Here is a 19,015-nt window from a genome sequence, read left to right as displayed (position 1 = left end):
GTTACTGAAAGTCAATAAGCTCGTGTTATTTATGTTATAAAATTTGTCAACAAGATAATTAATGGTATGATGTTATTTTCACAAGTAATAAAATAGAGATAAATGGGATAAAAGCTTTTGGGTGATGCTTTAAGAATAATATGTTTTATTGTATGTCTAGCTGCAAACAGTTTCTCCAGATTTTTGGCAGCTTGAAACTTTAGAGTTCTGCTAACTCAAATTAAATGTTGGAAATTCATTGAATGTCTAGATCATTTTTAATAAGATAAAATACTAAAACATTAATTGCTAAAGAGGCCTCTGTTTACCTACTCTTGACCTCTTATTACAGAGAGACTAAATATGTATGAAACTATTAATAGATATATTTTGTGCTTTATTGAAAGATTGTACTATGAAATGGCATATATTTCTAGAAATTAATTTTTAAAAGGGAATACTGAGAAGAGAGTTTTATGCATGATCAAGACTAAGTTTAGATTGAATTTAATGAAATAAATGAATTTTAATATTAAAGGTAAAATGATGTAAAACTAGAATTTGGTTTTTTCTCTGTTGAGAGGACAAAGTTTTCTTGAAATATGGATCTGCTTTTGATAAGAGATTGTAGAGTTTCTTTACCAGTGACTTCCTGCACTTGTCTTTGAGATCTTTTATCGTCATTTTGGTATATGTATCAGTATTGCCTCACTGTGACTTCTGATTCTATTTGACCAAATTTAAAACATTTTGATGTCTTTGACAAACTTTCTCAAATCAAATTCTAAATGAAGTTCTTTTGACCTCCAGCTAACTCTAGGATGCTTCAGAGGGCCCCTGAACATCCCAAAGAGAGGTATTAAACTAGTTAGGTATATTTGGTATATTAAATGACCCGGGAAACAATGCCAAATGAGTAATAATAAATCTTAAGTTACATTGTAAAGGTAAATATTATTAATATAAATGTTCTAGAAGTTATTAAAATTTGAAGTGTCCTGGTATGATGTCAGTCATCATTTTAGCTGTTATCTTAAAAAGTTGTATGTCACAGCAAATTTGTTTTTCAGTCTTTTGCATATATAGACAATTATTTTCTTACACTGATGCTTTTACAAAAATGCTAGTAGTTGATTTGCTTTTTTTTTTTTTTTTATGGTTTTTGCTTAAATTATTTATTTATTTATTTATTTGGCCATGCAGTGCGGTGCGGCTTTCAGGATCTTCCCTGACCAGGAATCAAACCCGGGCCCCCACAGTGAAAGCGCCAAGTCCTAACCACTGGACTGCCAGGAAATTCCCAGATGACTTGCTTTTATGCTTCAAAACTAAATTAGACTCAGTAGCAAAGGGACTTCTACCTTGTGTGATGGTTATTTCAGAAAAGGCTCTCTTCTGGAGGGCTCCTGTAGAGTAAGCTACAGCCATGTGCAACAACATGGATGGACTTTAGAAGGCTATGGATAAGGGAAATACACCAGACGAAAAGGAGCAAATGCCTTTTCTCAGTCTGTGGCTTGTTATAGACGGAGTCTTGTTATACTCTCTGTGTGTACATTATACTTCAATAAAAAGGTAAAACAAATATACAAACAAAAAATGAGATTGGCCCCAAGCTGGTAATTGTTGAATCTGGGCGATGAGGACATGAGGTTTGATTATGCCATTTTCTCTCCTTGTGTGTGTGTGTGTTAAAGTTCGAGGTTAAAAAAAATTAAATCCCATATATGATGCAGCAATTCCACTTCTGAGTATATACCCAAGAGAACTGAAAGCAAGGCCTTGAAGAGATAGTTGTACACTCATGTTCATAGAATTATTCACAACGGCCAAAAGGCAGAAGTAACCCGCGTGTCCCTCGACAGATGACTGGATAAACAGAATGTAGTGTTTACACACAGTGGAATATTATTCAGCCTTAAAAAGGAAAGAAATTCCGATACATGCTGCAACATGGACCTTGAGGACATTACTCTAAGAGAAATAAGCCAGGCACAAAGAGACAAAAACCATATGATTCCACTTATATAAGGTTCTTAGAGTAGGGAAACGCATAGAGGCCAAGTAGAATGGTGGTTGCTGAGGGTTGCAGGGGGGAGACTGATTAATGGGTCCAGAGTTTCAATTGTACAAGTTGAAAAGAGTTCTGGAGATGGGTTACACAACAATGTGAAGGTACTTAACATTATTAAACTCAAAGATGGTTAAGATGGTGAAATTTGACTATTCAAGAATATTTTTTATTAAAAAATTTTTAAAATTTGATTTACAAAATCTTAAGGTGGCTCAGAATAAATCCAACAAAAGATACGCAATACTTCATGAAAAAATTTTAAAACTGTTATTGAAGAGCATTAAAGAAGAGTTAAGTATTGACACACAAGAGGACAAGATCTCCAGGTAACAATATGGACTAATCCAAAAGCACATCCTCAGGGCAAACATGAAGCTGTGGGCTGGTGAGTACAATATATCATTTCCATAAAACTTAAAAACATTTAAAATATGCTATATAATAATTGTGGGCCAGGTACTTCTTTGGTGGCACAGTGGTTAGGAATCCACCTCCCAATGCAGGGGACGTGGGTTCGAGCCCTGGTCTAGGAAGATCCCACATGCGGCGGAGCAACTAAGCCCATGTGTCACAACTACTGAGCCTGCGCTCTAGAGCCCGTGCTTGACAACAAGAGAAGCCACCGCAATGAGAAGCCCGTGCACCGCAACGAAGAGTAACCCCCTCTCGCCTCAACTAGAGAAAGCCCGCGTGCAGCAACGAAGACCCAACGCAGCCAAAAATAAATAATTAATTTTTTAAAAAGATTTTAAAAAAATAATTGTAGGCCAAACATATGGAGAAAAAGGAGAACGTAACCCAAAGCATGTGCCTTCCCAGGACGGTGGCTGGGGGTGGAGAGTGGCATTGGAGGGAGGGGGCAGATATGGAGTGTTTGGTTTGTCCCAGCTAAGGTTTGAGACCTGGCAGTCTCAGCTTCAGAACTGATGCCAACGGTTCCTCTAGGCTCCATGCCAAGTTCAGGGACTGCTGGTGGAGAAGGACCTGGGGCTCAGGGCACCTGCCTCCACCTGCCCCCCGAGAGCCAGCTCCTGGCTGAGACTGGTTCCCTCCCATCACTGCCCTGATCAGATGCCCCGCACAGCAGGTTAGAGGCGGACTCAGGAGTCTTCTCCTTGTGGACCGGGGTTCAGCTGTGTGACTTTGGGCAGGCTGCTGCCCTCCCCAAGCTTTTTTTCTCATTTTGTAAACTGGGATGGTAACAAGGCCTACCTTCCTAATTTTGGGAATTCCCTGGTGGTCCAGGGATTAGGACTCAGTGCTTTCACTGCCGAGCGCCCAGGTTCAATTCCTGTTTGGGGAACTACGATTCCACAAACCGCACAGCACAGCCAAAAAGAAAAAAGAAAAAAACACTTCCCAGTTTTATTTTCTTACATGGTAAGTATTAAAAGATATAACCCACACATACCAAAGCTCTTTGGGGTCCTCAAAATTTTTTAAGAGGGTAATGTTTATAAACTGTTGCTGTAATTCAAATTTACCAGGTCCTTCTGCCATGGGGGGCGGGGGCGAGTGTTGGAAGGGCCAACCACAGGACAGTTAGCAGATTTCTGGCTTTGCCATGAGAAGAAATTAACAGCTGTTTTCCAACCCCACTGTAGTCGTCGCAAGACTCTCAAACATCGTCTATACACTCAACAAAGTTTCTAAATTACTATAATTTTGGACCTGTCCCTAGATCTTGAAGTTTAATGCACTGATAAAGAAGTACATATATTACTGTATTACATATCGAAAAAAAATCGTGTATCTGTAATTCAATGGCATCCGTTTCCTTTGTATCCTGTGTTTTTTTTTTTTTTTTTTCTTTTTAATACGTGTTAAAACATGATTTGGAGAAGGGCTTCACCAGCCTGCCACAGGTGACTTTAGCCAAAACAACGTTCGTAACCACGCAGCTCCTGGAAGACCACCAGAAAAACTAGAACTAAGGGGAAGTTAAAATTGCTGAGGGTGAGCAGGGTCTTGAGGGTATTTGAGTATGGCCAAGAGGGTTGCTTTTTATTACATTTTAAGCTGTAATGGAGACTCCAGAAGGTGGGGGAAAAAAGTCCAAACAGTGCAAAAGCCCATCTTGAACCACCCCTACACCCTCAGTGTCAGTCTATGGAATCAGTGTTCCCAATCAGCAGACACTGCTATACCTGACTTGACAAAGCCAAATTGTGGAGTCATTTTATCTGCAGACAGGAAGATGAAACAACTAAAACCTGGACCCTCTGACTTTTCCTGCTGCTCTGGGAAAATACGCAAGGGTATTTTGCAGCAAGCCACTCACAACCTTCAGACAGCTCACAAAGATTTACAGAGAAAATTCTCACTTGCTCCCACCTAGACCCCAGGGCAATTTCTGGAACTCATGCAGTAATAATAATAAAAATAACAGCTGATTCTTATCCAGCCCTTACTCTGGGCCAGTCCCTGTTCTCAGCGTGAAATTTCATGTGTCAACTGGTTTAATCCTCACAGTAGCCCATAGTGTCCATACTGTTATCACCCTCATTTCACAGGTGAAGAAACCGAGGCCCAGCGGGGTCGAGTAACCGGCCTCGAGCGCAAGACTTAGAAGCAGCACAGTCATTCGGTGGACTTTGATTTTCTGTTTTCAGCATGCCCGGGGGCCTGAGGAGGAACCCGCGTGGACTAAGCTTGCAGAGTGAGGAAGGCGGAAGGAACTGCCAAGAATACAAAGCCGGCGCCGCGAGAAGGGATGGGAGAATCTCCCCACACCCACCTCGGTCGCAGGCGCAGGTGCCAGCACACCTGGGTACCTCAGGATCCGGCAGGGCCAGAGCTGGGGACCGGTGTCAGTGCCCTGGGGGCTCCGTAGCTGCGGGATGGGGCTCCTGGGGGACGAGCATAGACCTCCTGTCCGGGTGCTTACCTGGAGGCCGGCTTGGAGGTGGCGGCAGCAGCTTATCAAATTTACCTAGGTCCCCCTTCCCCCGCCCAGCCCGGGGAGGCGGGGCGGGAGGAAGGTGGGCGCGTGGGCATGGGCCGCCCAAGACCAGTCGGACCTGTGGAACCCGGGGCGCCAGCTGTCTGAGGAGGCCGTCACCTGGAGAAGGCAGGCTCTTCCGGGGCTGGGATAGCTGTGGGCGGCGGGATGTCTCAGCGCCTACAAACTCATAAAATACCGCTGTCCCACTGGTGCCCCGAGACGCGCATGCTGGGAGTTGGAGCCCCAGCGGGTGAGCCAGGGACCTGGGGGGGACCTCCAGCCCCAGCTCCCGGCCCCCAGATTGACGGTCCCGGCCTGGCTCTGCCCCGGCAGGCAGGCAGGCTGGTCCTCGATGGGCTGGAGACCGAACTGGAGCGGGAAGGGAAGGGATGGGGAGGAGGAGGGTGGGTATACAGGTGCAGGGTCAGGGGAGACAGGTGGAGATGGAGAGGAATTGGGGTCACTAAAGGCAGAATGGGATGCTGGGTAAGGGGCAAGGAGGACGGGGCTGCTCCAGGTGGGACGGAATTCTTGGGCGGTCTGGGGATGGAGTGGGGGGATTGAGGTTACTATGATGGAAATGGAAGGTTGGAGGATGGAGTAGAGGGTGATGAGGTCTCTGAGGGCAGGGTGGAATGCTGAGGATGGGGTTGCCAAAGGCAACTTCCTACACTGAGACCCCCCAGCCCCACTCCCAAGCCTCTTGCATTGAGAGTGAGCGGTGGATAAGAGCAAGGGCTCTGGAGCCAGGACCCCTGGGTTCCAATCCCCGCTCCATCACACCTGAGCCATGCAACTGAGTCACTCCATTGCTCAGCTCCGTCATCTGTGATATGGGACTGATGATCACAGTGGCCACCACACAGCGGAATGTCGTCAGGCTCCCATGAGTTAATCTATGTAAAGTACTTAGCAGCCAGTGAGGCTCAGAGGGCATTTGCCTCTTTGTAGCGATGACTGTTTTTTTTTGTTTTTTCTCCAGCATCTGGATAACCGTCCCTGTGAAGACCTCCCTGCCGTGCTCCCTCCCTCCGTGTGATTTTGCCTGATCCCCCTTCTTTCTCCATCCTCCCCAGCCGCTCCTGCTGTTCTGAAGGGATCTCATACACTTTAGACCCTTCCCCTTCCCCTTTCTGCTTCCCACCTTCCCTCTACCGTGTGCTCCCCTCGTCCCTGCTGGTCCTGCTGCTGTCTGCTCCTCTTTTTCTCCCTGGGAGTCCAGGGGTCCCCAAAGGCTCCCAGCGCTGCCCCTGAGCAAGTCCACCTGTCCTACCCAGGTAAGTGTCTGTGACCTCTCCCTGGGCATTTCCCAGTAAGGCTCAGGAATCCCACACTGATTTCTAGGCTGGTGGTTCTTTCTGAGACTCATGTGTCCACCACTGTTAAATGGAGATTATAAGCAGCGGCGCATCTGGCTGTGTAGGAAATGACTCTGGAGCCCAGCCTATAGTAAGCGCTCTCCTAAGGGGGCTGCTGTCGTCCTCACTCATTGTGGTGTTCGCACAAAGCTCCCTCCTGGTCCTTGATCTTCGGGTGGAGGTGCAAGGAGGTAGTAGGACCTTGGACTCAGGGCACCTTCAGCCCCTTTATGGATGGGGGCATTCTCTGGCGGACCGAATCACACTGCAGGGGCTGCTGCCCAGGGTCCAGTATGGTGAGAGGGGCCCTGGGCCCAGGTGTTGGGGGGGGAATGGGAAGAGGAGTGGGATGTGGGCTAGAAGCTGCTATTGGCAGGTGGCTCAGGTGGGCTGGTACCCCTTCTGCTTATCTGCAAGCCTATTGTATAAGACCCTAGGATGAAAATGGAAGGCTGGGGACCTGGGGTGAGGTGGACAGAAGGGGCATAGGGCAGACCCATTCAATCCCCGCACCAGCTGAAGATGGATGGGGATGAAGGAGACATCCTGGGGCGCCCCCCACCCCACTCCCCAGCCGACTGTGGCCTTTTCCTTTCCCCTCAGTTTACCGCTGCGGCAGTACTCAGGGCTGGAGCCGTCGGTTCCTCTTCAGGGCCCTGAAGAATGGGCCCCACTGGAGCCCCTGTCTGGCTGTGTTTGGGGACATAGGGACTGACAATCCTAGGGCCCTACCCCGACTGTGCAGCGACACCCAGCAGGCAGGTGTGACGCTGTTCTTCACGTGGGTGAGGCATCGGCCAGGGTGCGCCTGGAGGCTTGGGGTCGGGGAGGGGGAGCTTGGGTGGGAGGCCACGCCAGGACTGCGGAGGGGACCTGGGTCGGGGCTAGCGTGGCTCTGCAGGATGGGGGATGAGACTGGCCACAGAGACGGTGCTGTGGTCAACCAGGCTGCCCAGGTTAAAATCAGTCTTGACGCTTTGAGCTATGTGCGTTGGTTTTCTCCTCTGTATTATTGTTATAAGGGCTAAGACTAGGTTAGAATTCATAGGGCTCTTGTGATGACTAAATAAGGCGATATTGCCTGTCCTGTTGTAAGTGCTACATAAGTGTTTGTTGTCATGATCATTTCTGTTGTGATTTGAGAGGACGAGAACCAGATGGGAGATGGAGATTGGGGCCGATATAGTTCAAAGCCATAGTAGACTCTGGAATCAGGCTCCCAGGGTTCGATTCCTGGATCCTCACTAACCAGCTCTGTGACCTTAAACGAGCACTTAACCCCTCTGGGCCTCAGTTTCCCCATCTGAAACGGGGATGATAATAACATCCACCTCAGAGGGTGTTTTGAAGATTCAGGTGATCGAGCATGTAAAGCATCTGAAAATGTGCCTGGTACAAAACCAGTACCTGACTAGACTACCTCAGTCTTTTTTTTTTTTAATTCACCCTTATGTATTTTTTTATTTGTTTATTTTGGCCCCTCCGAGGGGCACGCGGGATCTTAGTTCCCTGACCAGGTATCGAACTTGTGCCCCCTGCCGTGGAAGCACCGAGTCTTAAACCACTAGATCACCAGGGAAGTTCCCAGACTATGTCAGTCTTAACGTTGTTATTACTCTGAGAAGGGGTGAGATGGCGGCTGGTGTGCTCAGAGCACAGGAGACCTGCAAGGTCCTGCAGGGGCCCTCAGGGACCAGAGGCTCAGGAAATGGTTCCAAGCGCACATGCGGGTGGGTGTGAGGTAGGGATCGGAGAACCAGGACGCCTCACAGTGGGGGCGACCAGGACTTGCACAGCCCGCACGTGACCAACCAGGTCTCTCAAATCTGGAGAAAGCAGAGCCAGGTCTGGGTCCTCATTCTCTCCTCCACCCCCCAGGAGACTTTACCTACAACGTGGATCAGGACAACACTCACGTCAGGGACAAGTTCATGAATCTCATTGAACCTGTGGCCGCCAGCCTACCATACGTGACGTGTCCTGGGAATCACGAAGACCACTAGTGAGGCCTGAGGGCTTCGGGGTGGGCAAGGGCCTGGCCAAGGAAAACAGTCCTTCCTAGTGTCTCACCTTAGTCTCTCGTACTGCAGCAGCTCATTTGTGGAAGTGAGAGGGAAGGAGATGAGGGCTGGGCTGGGAGCCAGGCCCGGCCTGACAGTGGGAGGTGGGGGTGGGCGGGGGCACCCAGACCCTCCCCCCACCGTTTTACTTCCAGCAACTTCTCCAACTACAAAGCTTGCTTCATCATGCCAGGGGACAGTGAAGGCCTGTGGTACAGGTAACCTGGGGGAAGCTGGGGGACTGACCTCCCTCCCCTGAAGGATGGGAGATGCAGGAGAGACCCCATATTTGACCCCTGCCCTTTGACCCTTCCAGCTGGGATCTGGGCCCAGTACACATCGTTTCCTTCTCCACCGAGGTATATTTCTTTCTCCATTATGGCGCCACCTGGTAGAGAGACAGTTTTGCTGGCTGGAGAGCGACCTCCAGGTAACCTGTGGATGTCCCCCTTGGACCTGCCTCGCCTCCCCCTCCTGCAACCCCTGCCCCTCACACTGCACCCTTCTCTGCAGAAAGCCAATAAGAACCCAGCAGCCCCGCGTGGATCATTACCATGGGTCACCGGCCCACGTACTGTTCCAGTGCTGATTGGGATGACTGCACCTGGTGTGAAAGCAAGGTGAGGACCCCCTCCCTGGGGAAAAGGTGCTGAAATCCAGGTAGGGGGGTTGGTCCGAGTCACCCCTCACCTCCTTGCTCATCCGGCCCAGGTTCGCAGAGGCCTCCTCGGCAAGTTCTATGAGTTGGAGGATCTTTTCTATAAATACGGTGAGTGACCCCAGGGGACTCCCCAGCCCCAGGCCCCACCCCCCATCTCTCCTGGATTCAGGGACCTGACCCCCCTCTTGCTTTGTATCAGGGGCGGACCTGCAGCTGTGGGCTCACGAACGCTCCTATGAACACCCGTGGCCAATTTACAACTACCATGTGAGGCCTGGGGTGGGCTGAGACCCATGTGGCTGGTGTCAGTGGACCGCCCCCTCAAGGTCAGAACCGCGGGGCCTGGCTGGGTATGACAGGCCCCTCCCCTTTGTCCCTTCTCCAGGTATTTAATGGCAGCCGAGAGATGCCCTACACCCACCCTCGAGTCTCCGTCCACATCATCACCGGATCTGCCGCGAGCTTGGTGGGAGGAGGGGGAGGTGCTGCTTTGGCTTCTGATCTATTGAGGGCTGCACTTGTACCAGCCTGGGTGCCTCATCTCTTAGGTGGTTAGATGCACCTAGTATCAATAGCATGCCCATTGCACAGATGTGGAAACAGAGGCTCAGACAGTAAAATACTCCTTCCGAATCACAGGATCAATAAGTGGCGGGGGCAGGGGGTGCTTGCCCAGGTCTACTGGATGGATCCAGGGCAGAGGGCTTATCATTATCATTGTAACTGGACTCCAGACTTTATTCACATTGCACCAGCTTTCCCAGCAATGACCTTTTTCTGTTTCAGGATCCCACACTGTATTTAGTTATTGTGTCTCCTTAGTCTCCTCCAAACTGTGACGGTTCCTCCCTCTTCCCTTGTCTTTCATTCAGGCCAGTTGTTTTTTTCAGAATGCACCTGGATCTGGGTTTGTCTGATGTTTTCTCCTGCCAAGATTCGGGTTATGCATTTGGGGCAACACAGTCACAAATGATGGTCTATCCTTCTCAGCGGGCCATACCGGGGGGTCCCTGTCCTCACTGTGTCTCATTCCTGGAGGGATTTCTCTGAATCACCTGTTTAAGGAAGTGTCTGCTGGGTTCTTGCTCTGTAAAGTTGTTGTATTTCCCTTTTTAGTTGATAAACATCTTGGGGGAGATGCTTTTAGACCCTGCAAATGTCCTGTTTCTCCTCCAACTTTCACCTGCTAATTTTTGAACCCATCAGTGGGTCTTGTCTGTTACAGTGATTACTGGGGTGTTCTACTGGGGATCTTGTATTTCCCTCATTCCTCCTCGATTTATTAGTTAGCATCCTCCCATGAGGAAGAGTTGTCCCTTCTGCCCCATTTATTTGGTTAGTTAGCTATGGGTTTATACTAGTATGGACTCATGGGTAATTATCTTCTCCCGTGGGCTCTAATCCAATATGCCTGCTGTTTATGCTGCTGCCTAGATTGCTCTAACTTTGGCCACTGAGAACTCTTCAGATCAGGCCGTGTCCTTTCGATGTGTCCCTGTCGTTTTGTGGGGTCTCTCTTACTTTTTGGCACTACAGGGTGCTCCAGGATCATCTTCTGTCCCCCTACCCCCACCCGCCGAGCCTTGGAATCAGTCACTTCCACAAGAAGCAAGGGCTTTTTTTTTTTTTTTTGCGGTACGCGGGCCTCTCACTGTTGTGGCCTCTCCCGTTGCGGAGCACAGGCTCCGGATGCGCAGACCCAGCGGCCATGGCTCACGGGCCTAGCCGCTCCGCGGCACGCGGGACCCTCCCGGACCAGGGCACGAATCCGCGCCCCCTGCATCGGCAGGTGGACTCTCAACCACTGCGCCACCAGGGAAGCCCCCTCTCCCTTCCTTTAATCAGAAACATTTCCCCACTCTTTCTTCATTCTTCATGACTTTGAAAAATTTGAAGAGCATAGCAAAGTTGTTTTATAGACTATCCCTCAGTTCGGATTTGTCTGATGTTTGCTGGTGATTAGATTGAAGTTACACATTTTTGGTGAGAATAGACAAAAGCGATATTGTGTTCTTTTCAGTGCACCCTATGAGGAGGTGCATGGTATCCCTTTAGCTCCTTTAAGTCTCAGTTTACACATCTTCTCCACCATAGTCACGGTTTTCCCCTTTAAAATTAACAAGTGTCTCCTGGAGATACTTTGAGACTCCACAAATATCCTGATATTCCTCAAATTTTCGCTGCTACTTTGACCATCCATTGATGGTTCTGGCTTCAATCAGTTACTATGATGATGGCTGCAAAATGGTGACTTTTTTTGTTTTTGAGGCTGATGCTCCCTCATCCTTTCTGCTCACATTACCTGGGTTTCTACAGCAAGGATAAGCACTTCCTCTCCCCCAGGCAATGACGATTTCAATAGCTTTCTTGGAGGGTCTGCTGTGCAGCGACGGTTGAGAGCCACCAATTTCTTCTATTCTGTGAATTGCATTTTCCCCTTAACCATACGTCTTGGCCATTTTTCTATACAGCCCCACTTGGTGATGGCTACCCTATAATTTATTTAACTGACCCCCATTGATGGCCGTTTGGCTGGCTTCCAGCTCAGGGATTTTCGAGAAAATGCTGCAGTGGACAGTCTTGTACAGCCATGCACTGTTCTAGAAGTCAGAGAACCAGGAAGCCTGGTTGGGTCAAAACACTCAGCTGTGAGCAATTATCAAGGTCAAGTCTTAACTGGCTTTGTCTTCCTTGGGGGTGGCAGGGTCCCGGCCTGGCAGGTCTTTTCTGCTCCCCAGTGGGTACTCCACCTGCGCCAGCCCTGGGTCTAAATGATTCTCTCCGGCAGGGTTGTGAGGAGCGGCTGACCCCCTTAACCCTCTTCCCGCGGCCCTGGAGCGCCGTGCTCATCAAAGAGTACGGGTACACACGGCTACACAACCTCAATGAGACCCGTGTCCATATCCAGCAGGTGTCTGATGACCAGGTCAGTGAGCAGTGGCCCAATCACCTGCCTGAGTAACCAGGCCTAGCATGCTCTGGAGCCAAGTGGTTTCAAAAGTGGACGTGAGAGCTGGAAATCCTGGGTTCAAATCCTGCCTCTGCTATTTACCAGCTGGATGACCTCAAGCAACTTTGAGCCACAGTTTTCCCATCTGAAAAATGGGGATATTAATAGTTTCTACCTCACAGGGTTGAATGGGGGTTGAATGACTTATTGTATATAAAGTGCTTAGAACAGTTTCTAAAACACAGTCAATTCTATAGGTATTTATCAACATGAAGCAGGGGAAGAAAAAGGTAGGTTGTGGGAGACAGGTAGAGGGAAAGTAATATGATGTGTGTGTGGTAGGGATGGCTTAAGGTTAGACAGACCCAAATAATCATGGCTCACCTTTCTTTATTTCTGCCATTGTAGTTTTATAAAGGTGCTAATAACTGATTGATTGAACACCGGTTGTGCTCCAGACTCTGAACTGGATGCCTTATATTTAGTCCCTTTAATCACCAAAACAATACCATGTGACAAATTTTCTTTTCATTTTACAGCTCAGAAAGGGGAGGTAATTTTCCCAGGGTCACACAGCCAGAGGGTGCAGAACTAAGATCTGACCCCAAAGACCATATTCTTTTTATGATAAATAACTACTATTTACTGTGTAGCCCATACACCACAGGCAGGCTCTTGTGTATGTTATCTATTCAGTTCTCCCCATTTTATGGAATATGGAAGTGAGGCTCAGAGTAGGGGCATGTGCTGAAGGCCACATAGGGAGTGGCTTTGCTGGGATATAAAGTGAGTTTTGTCTGACTCCAGGGTTTGTGCTCTAATAATAATAGCCCACACTTACCCAGTCCTTGCCTTGTGCCAGGTTCCCTTTTCAGCCTTTTCCAAATATCTCACTTAATTCTCATAATAGCTATGATGTAGGTACTATTACTAGCATCCTCACTTTCCAGTTGAGGAAAACTGACACCGAGAGAGGTCTAATAGCTCACCCAAGGTCACACAGCCTATCAGAGGCAGAGCTGGAATTTGAACTCAGGCCACTTGGCCCCAGAATCTGGGCTTTCAGCCTTCATTACCTCCTTTTTCTTTTTTTTTTTTTTGTCCCTTGCATGATGGGAAGATTGTGGACGATGTCTGGGTGATGAGACCTCTGCTTGGCCGGATGATGTACCTCTGGGGATGGAGACAGCTCTCATCAGGAACCCTGGGCCTTGTTACCTAGGCTGGAGTACCCAGGCCCGGGAGGGTGTCAGGGAGGTCCTCGACTCCTCTACCTTCCTAGGTCCCATGTGGGGTGGATGCAGCCCTGAGGGAGCTGGAGCAGCTCTCCCCTCCCCGAGAGGTGGGGGTCCCAACCTGCTGTGTTGGGAGAGCAGCTGTACGGGCAAAGTGAAGCAAGACAGGTCTTGGGTGGTACAACCCTGCCCTCCTGCATAGCACTGACTGGGCAGAGTGTCCACAGGGCCTCAGGAGTAAAGAGGCTTATGGCTGTGTCTCTGTGGACTCTGAACTTCTGCTGGGGATGCCCCACTGGGCCGACTCCTCTCCTGACCACGGAGCAAGGGCCATCAGCAGCCCCAAGTCAGCAGGGTGAGTATGGCTGTCATGACACCATTGTCCAGCAGGTGGCGATGGTGACTTTCTCCTCCAGGCCGGCCCTTAGTGCCAATCAGAGGCCTGCCTCCAACGGCCCAAGGAGCGGTAACCAGTGTCCTTCATGACTCAGTTTCCCAGCCTGGCACTGACTTATCCTGGAAGGCGGGAAGTGTTAACACTCCTAACTTCCAACTGGGGCAGCTGACAAGCTTAGGAGCTCACGGAGCTGCCATTTTCCTCCCTTTTTAAATTTTTCCCCCTCCCTGTGTTTCCCTTCTTCCTTTCCTGTATTCAATCGGTATTTATTGAGCACCTGTCATGTGCCAGGACCTGTTCTCCGTGCTGTGAACAACACAGAGATGTCTGCCCTCATGGAGCCGACATTCTATCCAGGGTGTCGGACAGCAAACACAATAAGTAAGTAAAACATATAATGGTAAATAGTGAAAATGCACAGAAAAAGCGGGAAGGGGGATAGAGAGTAGTGGGGGGCAGTGGCAGTTTCCACGAGGGTGGTCAGGGAGACCTCACTGAGAGGGTGATGTTTAGATCTGAAGGAATCTGAAGGGGGAGCCATGTGAGCAGAGCAGTTCAGGCAGAGGAACAGCTAATGCACAGGCCCTGAGACAGAAGCACGCCCATCCTGTCAGAGGGCAGAGGCAGTGAGAGGAAGAGTGGGGATGAGGGCAGGGAGGCGACTGGGGCAGAACGTGTGGAGCCTTGTGGGTCACAGGGAGGACTCTGTCCTTTATCCTGAGTGACATGGAACCAGGGGAGGGCTCTGAGCTGGGGATGGACAGGATCTGACTCCAGAAGTCCTAGGCAAAGGCTGGGCTCTGGCCCCAGGGCTGAGGGCTCCCCTGAGAGAAGCCTGTGAGCCCCTAGCTCTGGCTGATGGCACATGTATTCCTCCATTGCGCCATGCAGTTTCAGCCTCCTCACATCTTATTCCCCCCCAGGCTCCACTAGGCCCAAGGCTCCTTGCAGTTTCTTTTTTTTTTTTTTATTTACTTGGTTGTGCCAGGTCTTAGTTGCAGCAGTTGGTTTCCTTAGTTGCAGCAGGCAGTTTCCTTAGTTGCGGCTCACCGGCTTCTTAGTTGTGGCACATGGGCCCCTTAGTTGTGGCTCGAGAGCTCCTTAGTTGCAGTTCACTGGCTCCTTAGTTGTGGCATGTGAACGCTTATCTGCGGCATGTGGGATCTAGTTCCCTGACCAGAGATTGAACCTGGGCCTCCTGCATTGGGAGTGTGGAGTCTTAACCACTGGACCACAAATTCGTAAATGCTCTTTACCTGTAAAGGACAGGAAGCTTTGCTTGCCATCTATATATTGCCACTGATCTTTTTCCATGATGTATTGAAATTTATCATTTTTTTTAATGTATTTATTTTATTTATTTATTTTTGACTGTGTTGGGTCTTCGTTGCTGCGCGCGGGCTTTTCTCTAGTTGCGGCAAGCAGGGGCTCCTCTTCGTTGCATTCCGCGGGCTTCACACTGCAATGGCTTTTCTTGTTGCAGAGCACGGGCTCTAGGCGCCTGGGCTTTAGGAGTTGTGGCTCATGGGCTCTGGAATGCAGGCTCAGCAGTTGTGGCGCACAGGCTTAGCTGCTCCCCGGACCAGGGCTCGAACCCGTGTCCCCTGCATTGGCATGCGGACTCCCAACCACTGCACCACCAGGGAAGCCCAAAATTTATCATTTTTATGAGGCCAAATCCTCCTCACTCTCCTCACCTTTTCCATCTATTGGGGGTCACCTCCTCACCAACCCCTCCAGGAAGCCTGCTATAGGAGGTTCTTTGGGCCCGATTTCCTCTCCCAGGGCCCTGAAGTAGAAGGGCCTGATTGCCCATCCTGAGGAAACCCTTGGAGCAGATCTACCACTGGGCTTGTTCCAGGGCTCTGATCTCTGACTGAGATCCCCAACTAAGTTACAGGAGGGCTTCCCCAAACATGGGTTCTAGAGCCTGATGCCCTGCACTGTGTACAGGGTATTAAAGAGGCAAAGACTAGATATATGTATATGTGTAAGTGAATCACTTTGCTGTACACCTGAAACTAACACAGCACTGTAAATCAACTATAGTCCAATATAAAATTAAAAAGAGAGAGACAAAGGCTGTACCCAGCCATCCTCCCATCACTGGGACTTGGATAAAGTGCCATCGTCTCAGCTACTAGACTTGCTTGTGTTTTTGTGTGTGTGTGTGGGGGTGAGGTAGGGTTGCAGAATCTTAGTTCCCCGCCCAGGGACCAGGGATTGAACCTGTGTCCCCTGAAGTGGAAGGGCAGAGTCCTAACCTCTGGACCACCAGGGAAGTCCCAAGACTTGTTTTTTTTTTAAAAACGGAGACTCAGTAAGGCAGAAAGACTTCAAAAGAGCACAAGAACAAGAATGTTTAATGCTGGCAAGGGTAGTTTAAAGGGCATATTCTCTCCGAACACTGGCGGGTGTGTGAATTGGATCCCTGCAGCACAACTTGGCAATGTGTGTCCCAGGCCGTGGGGAGGCAGCAGAGGGAAGTTAGCGAGAGCCTTACTTGGGCATCAAAGCTAGGGATGAGCCCAGTGTGTGGTTTCGAGTTACTTGTCTAAGCCTCAGTTTCCTCCTCTGTGAAGCAGGGATAATCACAGCCCCTGCTGATTAAATTATGCAACTTAGCGCCGTGTATAGTGCACAGAAATGTCTGAAGCATGGGAACTGTTACTATTATTAAATCTTAAAGATGTACGTTTCCTTTGACCCAGCAGTTCCATCTGTGGTAATCTTTTCAAAGGAAATAATTAAAGACGTGCACAAATATTTAACTGCTTGGATTTTTGGGGTGGGGTAAATTATTTATAATAGCAAAATATTTATCACAGTTTACATGTTCAACAAGAAAGAGTGGTTCAGACAAATTAGCATTCATTGATAGAATGGTATCTTATGCAGCCATTAAAACAAATGTTCTTGAAGAATATTTAATGACCTGGAAAGTTACTGGTGATATTTATAGTCTTGTTTTAGAAAGATACAAAATTCTTTATAAATGTGTTTCCAATTCTGTTTTAAAAGGTAGGTAGGGGGCTTCCCTGGTGGCGCAGCGCTTAAGAATCCACCTGCCAATGCAGGGGACACAGGTTCGAGCACTGGTCCAGGAAGATACCACATGCCGCGGAGCAGCTAGGTCCAGGCGCCACAACTGCTGAGCCTGTGCCCTAGAGCCTGCAAGCCACAACTACTGAAGCCCACGCGCCTAGAGTCCGTGCTCTGCAACGACAGAAGCCACGGCAATGAGAAGCCCGCGCACCGCAACGAAGAGTAGCCCCTGCTCGCCGCAACTAGAGAAAGCCTGAGCGCAGCAATGAAGACACAACACAGCCAAAATTAAAAATAAATTTATTTTAAAAATAAATAAAAGGTAAATGCACAGAAAAAAAGACATTATGCAATCACTCATTCATTGCTTCTGCAGATACTAATTAAATGCCTACTATGTGCTAGACACTGGGCTGGGGCAAGGGAGATGCACTAAATATTTAAAAGTACCTCTGCAGAGGTGGATTTACAACTCATCCAACCATCCATTCAACAAATGGGCAAGTACAGTGAACAAAACAGACAAAAATCAATGCTCTCATGGTGCTGACACGACAGCAGCGGAGAGAGCCAAAAAACAGTAACTATGATTATCTAATCATCTAGTATGTTAGAAGATGATTTGAGCAACAGAAAATAAGAAAAAGCAGACAAGGTAAGGGGTTTAGTAGCATGTGAGAGGGATGTTTGCTGCATTAGTCAGCGTGGGCAGGAACAGTCCCACTGATAAGATGACATTTGAGTAAAACCCTGAAGGACAGAAGGGAGGTAGCCATGATGATACCTGGGGGAAGAGTCTATTCCAGACAGAAGGAAAAGGCAATGCAATGACCTTGAAGTGGGAGAGCACCTGATTTTTTTTTTTTTTTTTTGGAAGAGCAAACTGGCTGGAGCTCAATGAGTGCAATCACAGAAAAAGATGTCCGAGTTTAGATTACAGGGTTTTTTTTTCAAAAAAATTTTTTACAAATAAATACTAAAAACACACAAAAAAACCTTATAAAAAGATTAAATCAAACTGTGCCTTGATTCCGGGCCAAGTTCCCGGGCTCAGACAGACTGACAGACGTCGTCCAAAACTCACTATTTACTTCCTGTGATCCCGAACCAGCTCGTTCGTTCGCCCCTCTAAACCTCAGTTTTATCTGTAAAATGGGTATTAACATACAATACGGCTGTTGTGAGTATTCAGCGAGAAATTTCACTTGGCGGGGTGTCTGACACATAGTAAATGCTTACGAACTGTTTCTGGCCATTATTACCGTTACTGCCTTCCACCCCCTAACTCCTTTTGAGGGAAGGTGGGAAGTTCTGTTACCAGAGGATAGCCATTTTCCCCTTTAAGAATCCAAGTGGGCTGGGAGCCAGCCTCTCCGCACCCTTTCCAAATTTTCCAATCCCTGCTTGGCATTTTCTGCCCGAAGGTCTCCGATTGGACTATCAGCACCAATCAGAGGCTGGAGCGGCGCTGCCCGGAGCCCAGCTCCGCCCCTGAGCGGGCCCTGCCCCAGGCCCAGTCAGCCCCGTTGCTATGGGGACTGGTGGACGGCGAAGGGGGAAAGCCCCGGATGTTCGTTGGGGATTCAACATGGCGGCGGCAGTGGCCGTGGTGGCGGCGGCGCAAGAGAGCTGAGGGCGGCGTGAGGGCGCCGATTTCCGGGCCGAGCAGCTAGGCCGCGAGCGACTGCGGTGCCGAGCCGGTAGGATAAGTGGTCTGGCCACGGGATCGGGGTGCGCCGGGCGGTGGTGGAGCGTTTAGGCGAGTAGGGGGCGGGGCCGCTGGGGTCAAAGTTCACTTGTGGAGGGAAGGGTCGCGTCCGGGGGGGTCGTGGGTCTACGCTGAGCGGGAGGGAGGGAGGTGTATAGGAGGTCAGAGGTCAAATTAACGAAGGGGGCGTGGCGAAGGGGGGCGCAAAATTCGAAATTTGAAGTGGGAGTTCGTTGGAGGGACACAGGGTGAATGTCAAAAAAGGGGGGTCAAATTAATAATTTGATGGGAGGATGTGCCTACGAGGGTCAGAAGTCACAACCGTGGGGGCGGCGGTTGGAGTTAAGGCAGCAGCCAGTGGAGCAAATGTAGGAGACTTAGGTTGGGGGGCATCTTTATGAGATCAAAGGTGGGGCGTGACCAAAGCGAGCAAAAATCAGAATCTGATGGCCCGACAGATGATGTTCCCAAGGGTCAAAAGTTAAAACCCAAGTGGGACATATTGCTGGAGAGGAGGAGTAGGATATTCAAGAAAGAAATCAAAGGTGCTTTCTGGTGGGGGAGAAGGAAGCCCCCCTCCCGCAGATAATGAAAAGAATTCCAA

The 19,015-nt window shown here is 49.1% G+C and overlaps 1 protein-coding gene across 1 annotated transcript; it reads left to right on the top strand.

The window, feature by feature from the left end:
- Positions 1-5,839: 5,839 nt before the first annotated feature.
- Positions 5,840-18,376, top strand: ACP7 (acid phosphatase 7, tartrate resistant (putative)). Its single transcript, XM_065898322.1, is given in 18 exon segments — positions 5,840-5,872; positions 6,112-6,378; positions 6,547-6,607; positions 6,610-6,651; positions 6,959-7,108; positions 7,111-7,140; positions 8,234-8,357; positions 8,571-8,633; positions 8,732-8,796; positions 8,799-8,845; positions 8,929-8,950; positions 8,953-9,035; positions 9,127-9,184; positions 9,276-9,343; positions 9,462-9,533; positions 11,865-12,002; positions 13,138-13,239; positions 18,128-18,376. Coding segments are annotated over 18 exon segments (1,674 nt in total).
- Positions 18,377-19,015: the final 639 nt, after the last annotated feature.

This window comes from Phocoena phocoena, chromosome 20 (assembly GCF_963924675.1).
Source record: "Phocoena phocoena chromosome 20, mPhoPho1.1, whole genome shotgun sequence".
NCBI classification, from domain to species: Eukaryota; Metazoa; Chordata; class Mammalia; order Artiodactyla; family Phocoenidae; genus Phocoena; species Phocoena phocoena.
The sequence above is the reverse complement of the archived record's forward strand: the minus strand, read 5'-3'. Positions and strand labels throughout refer to the sequence as shown.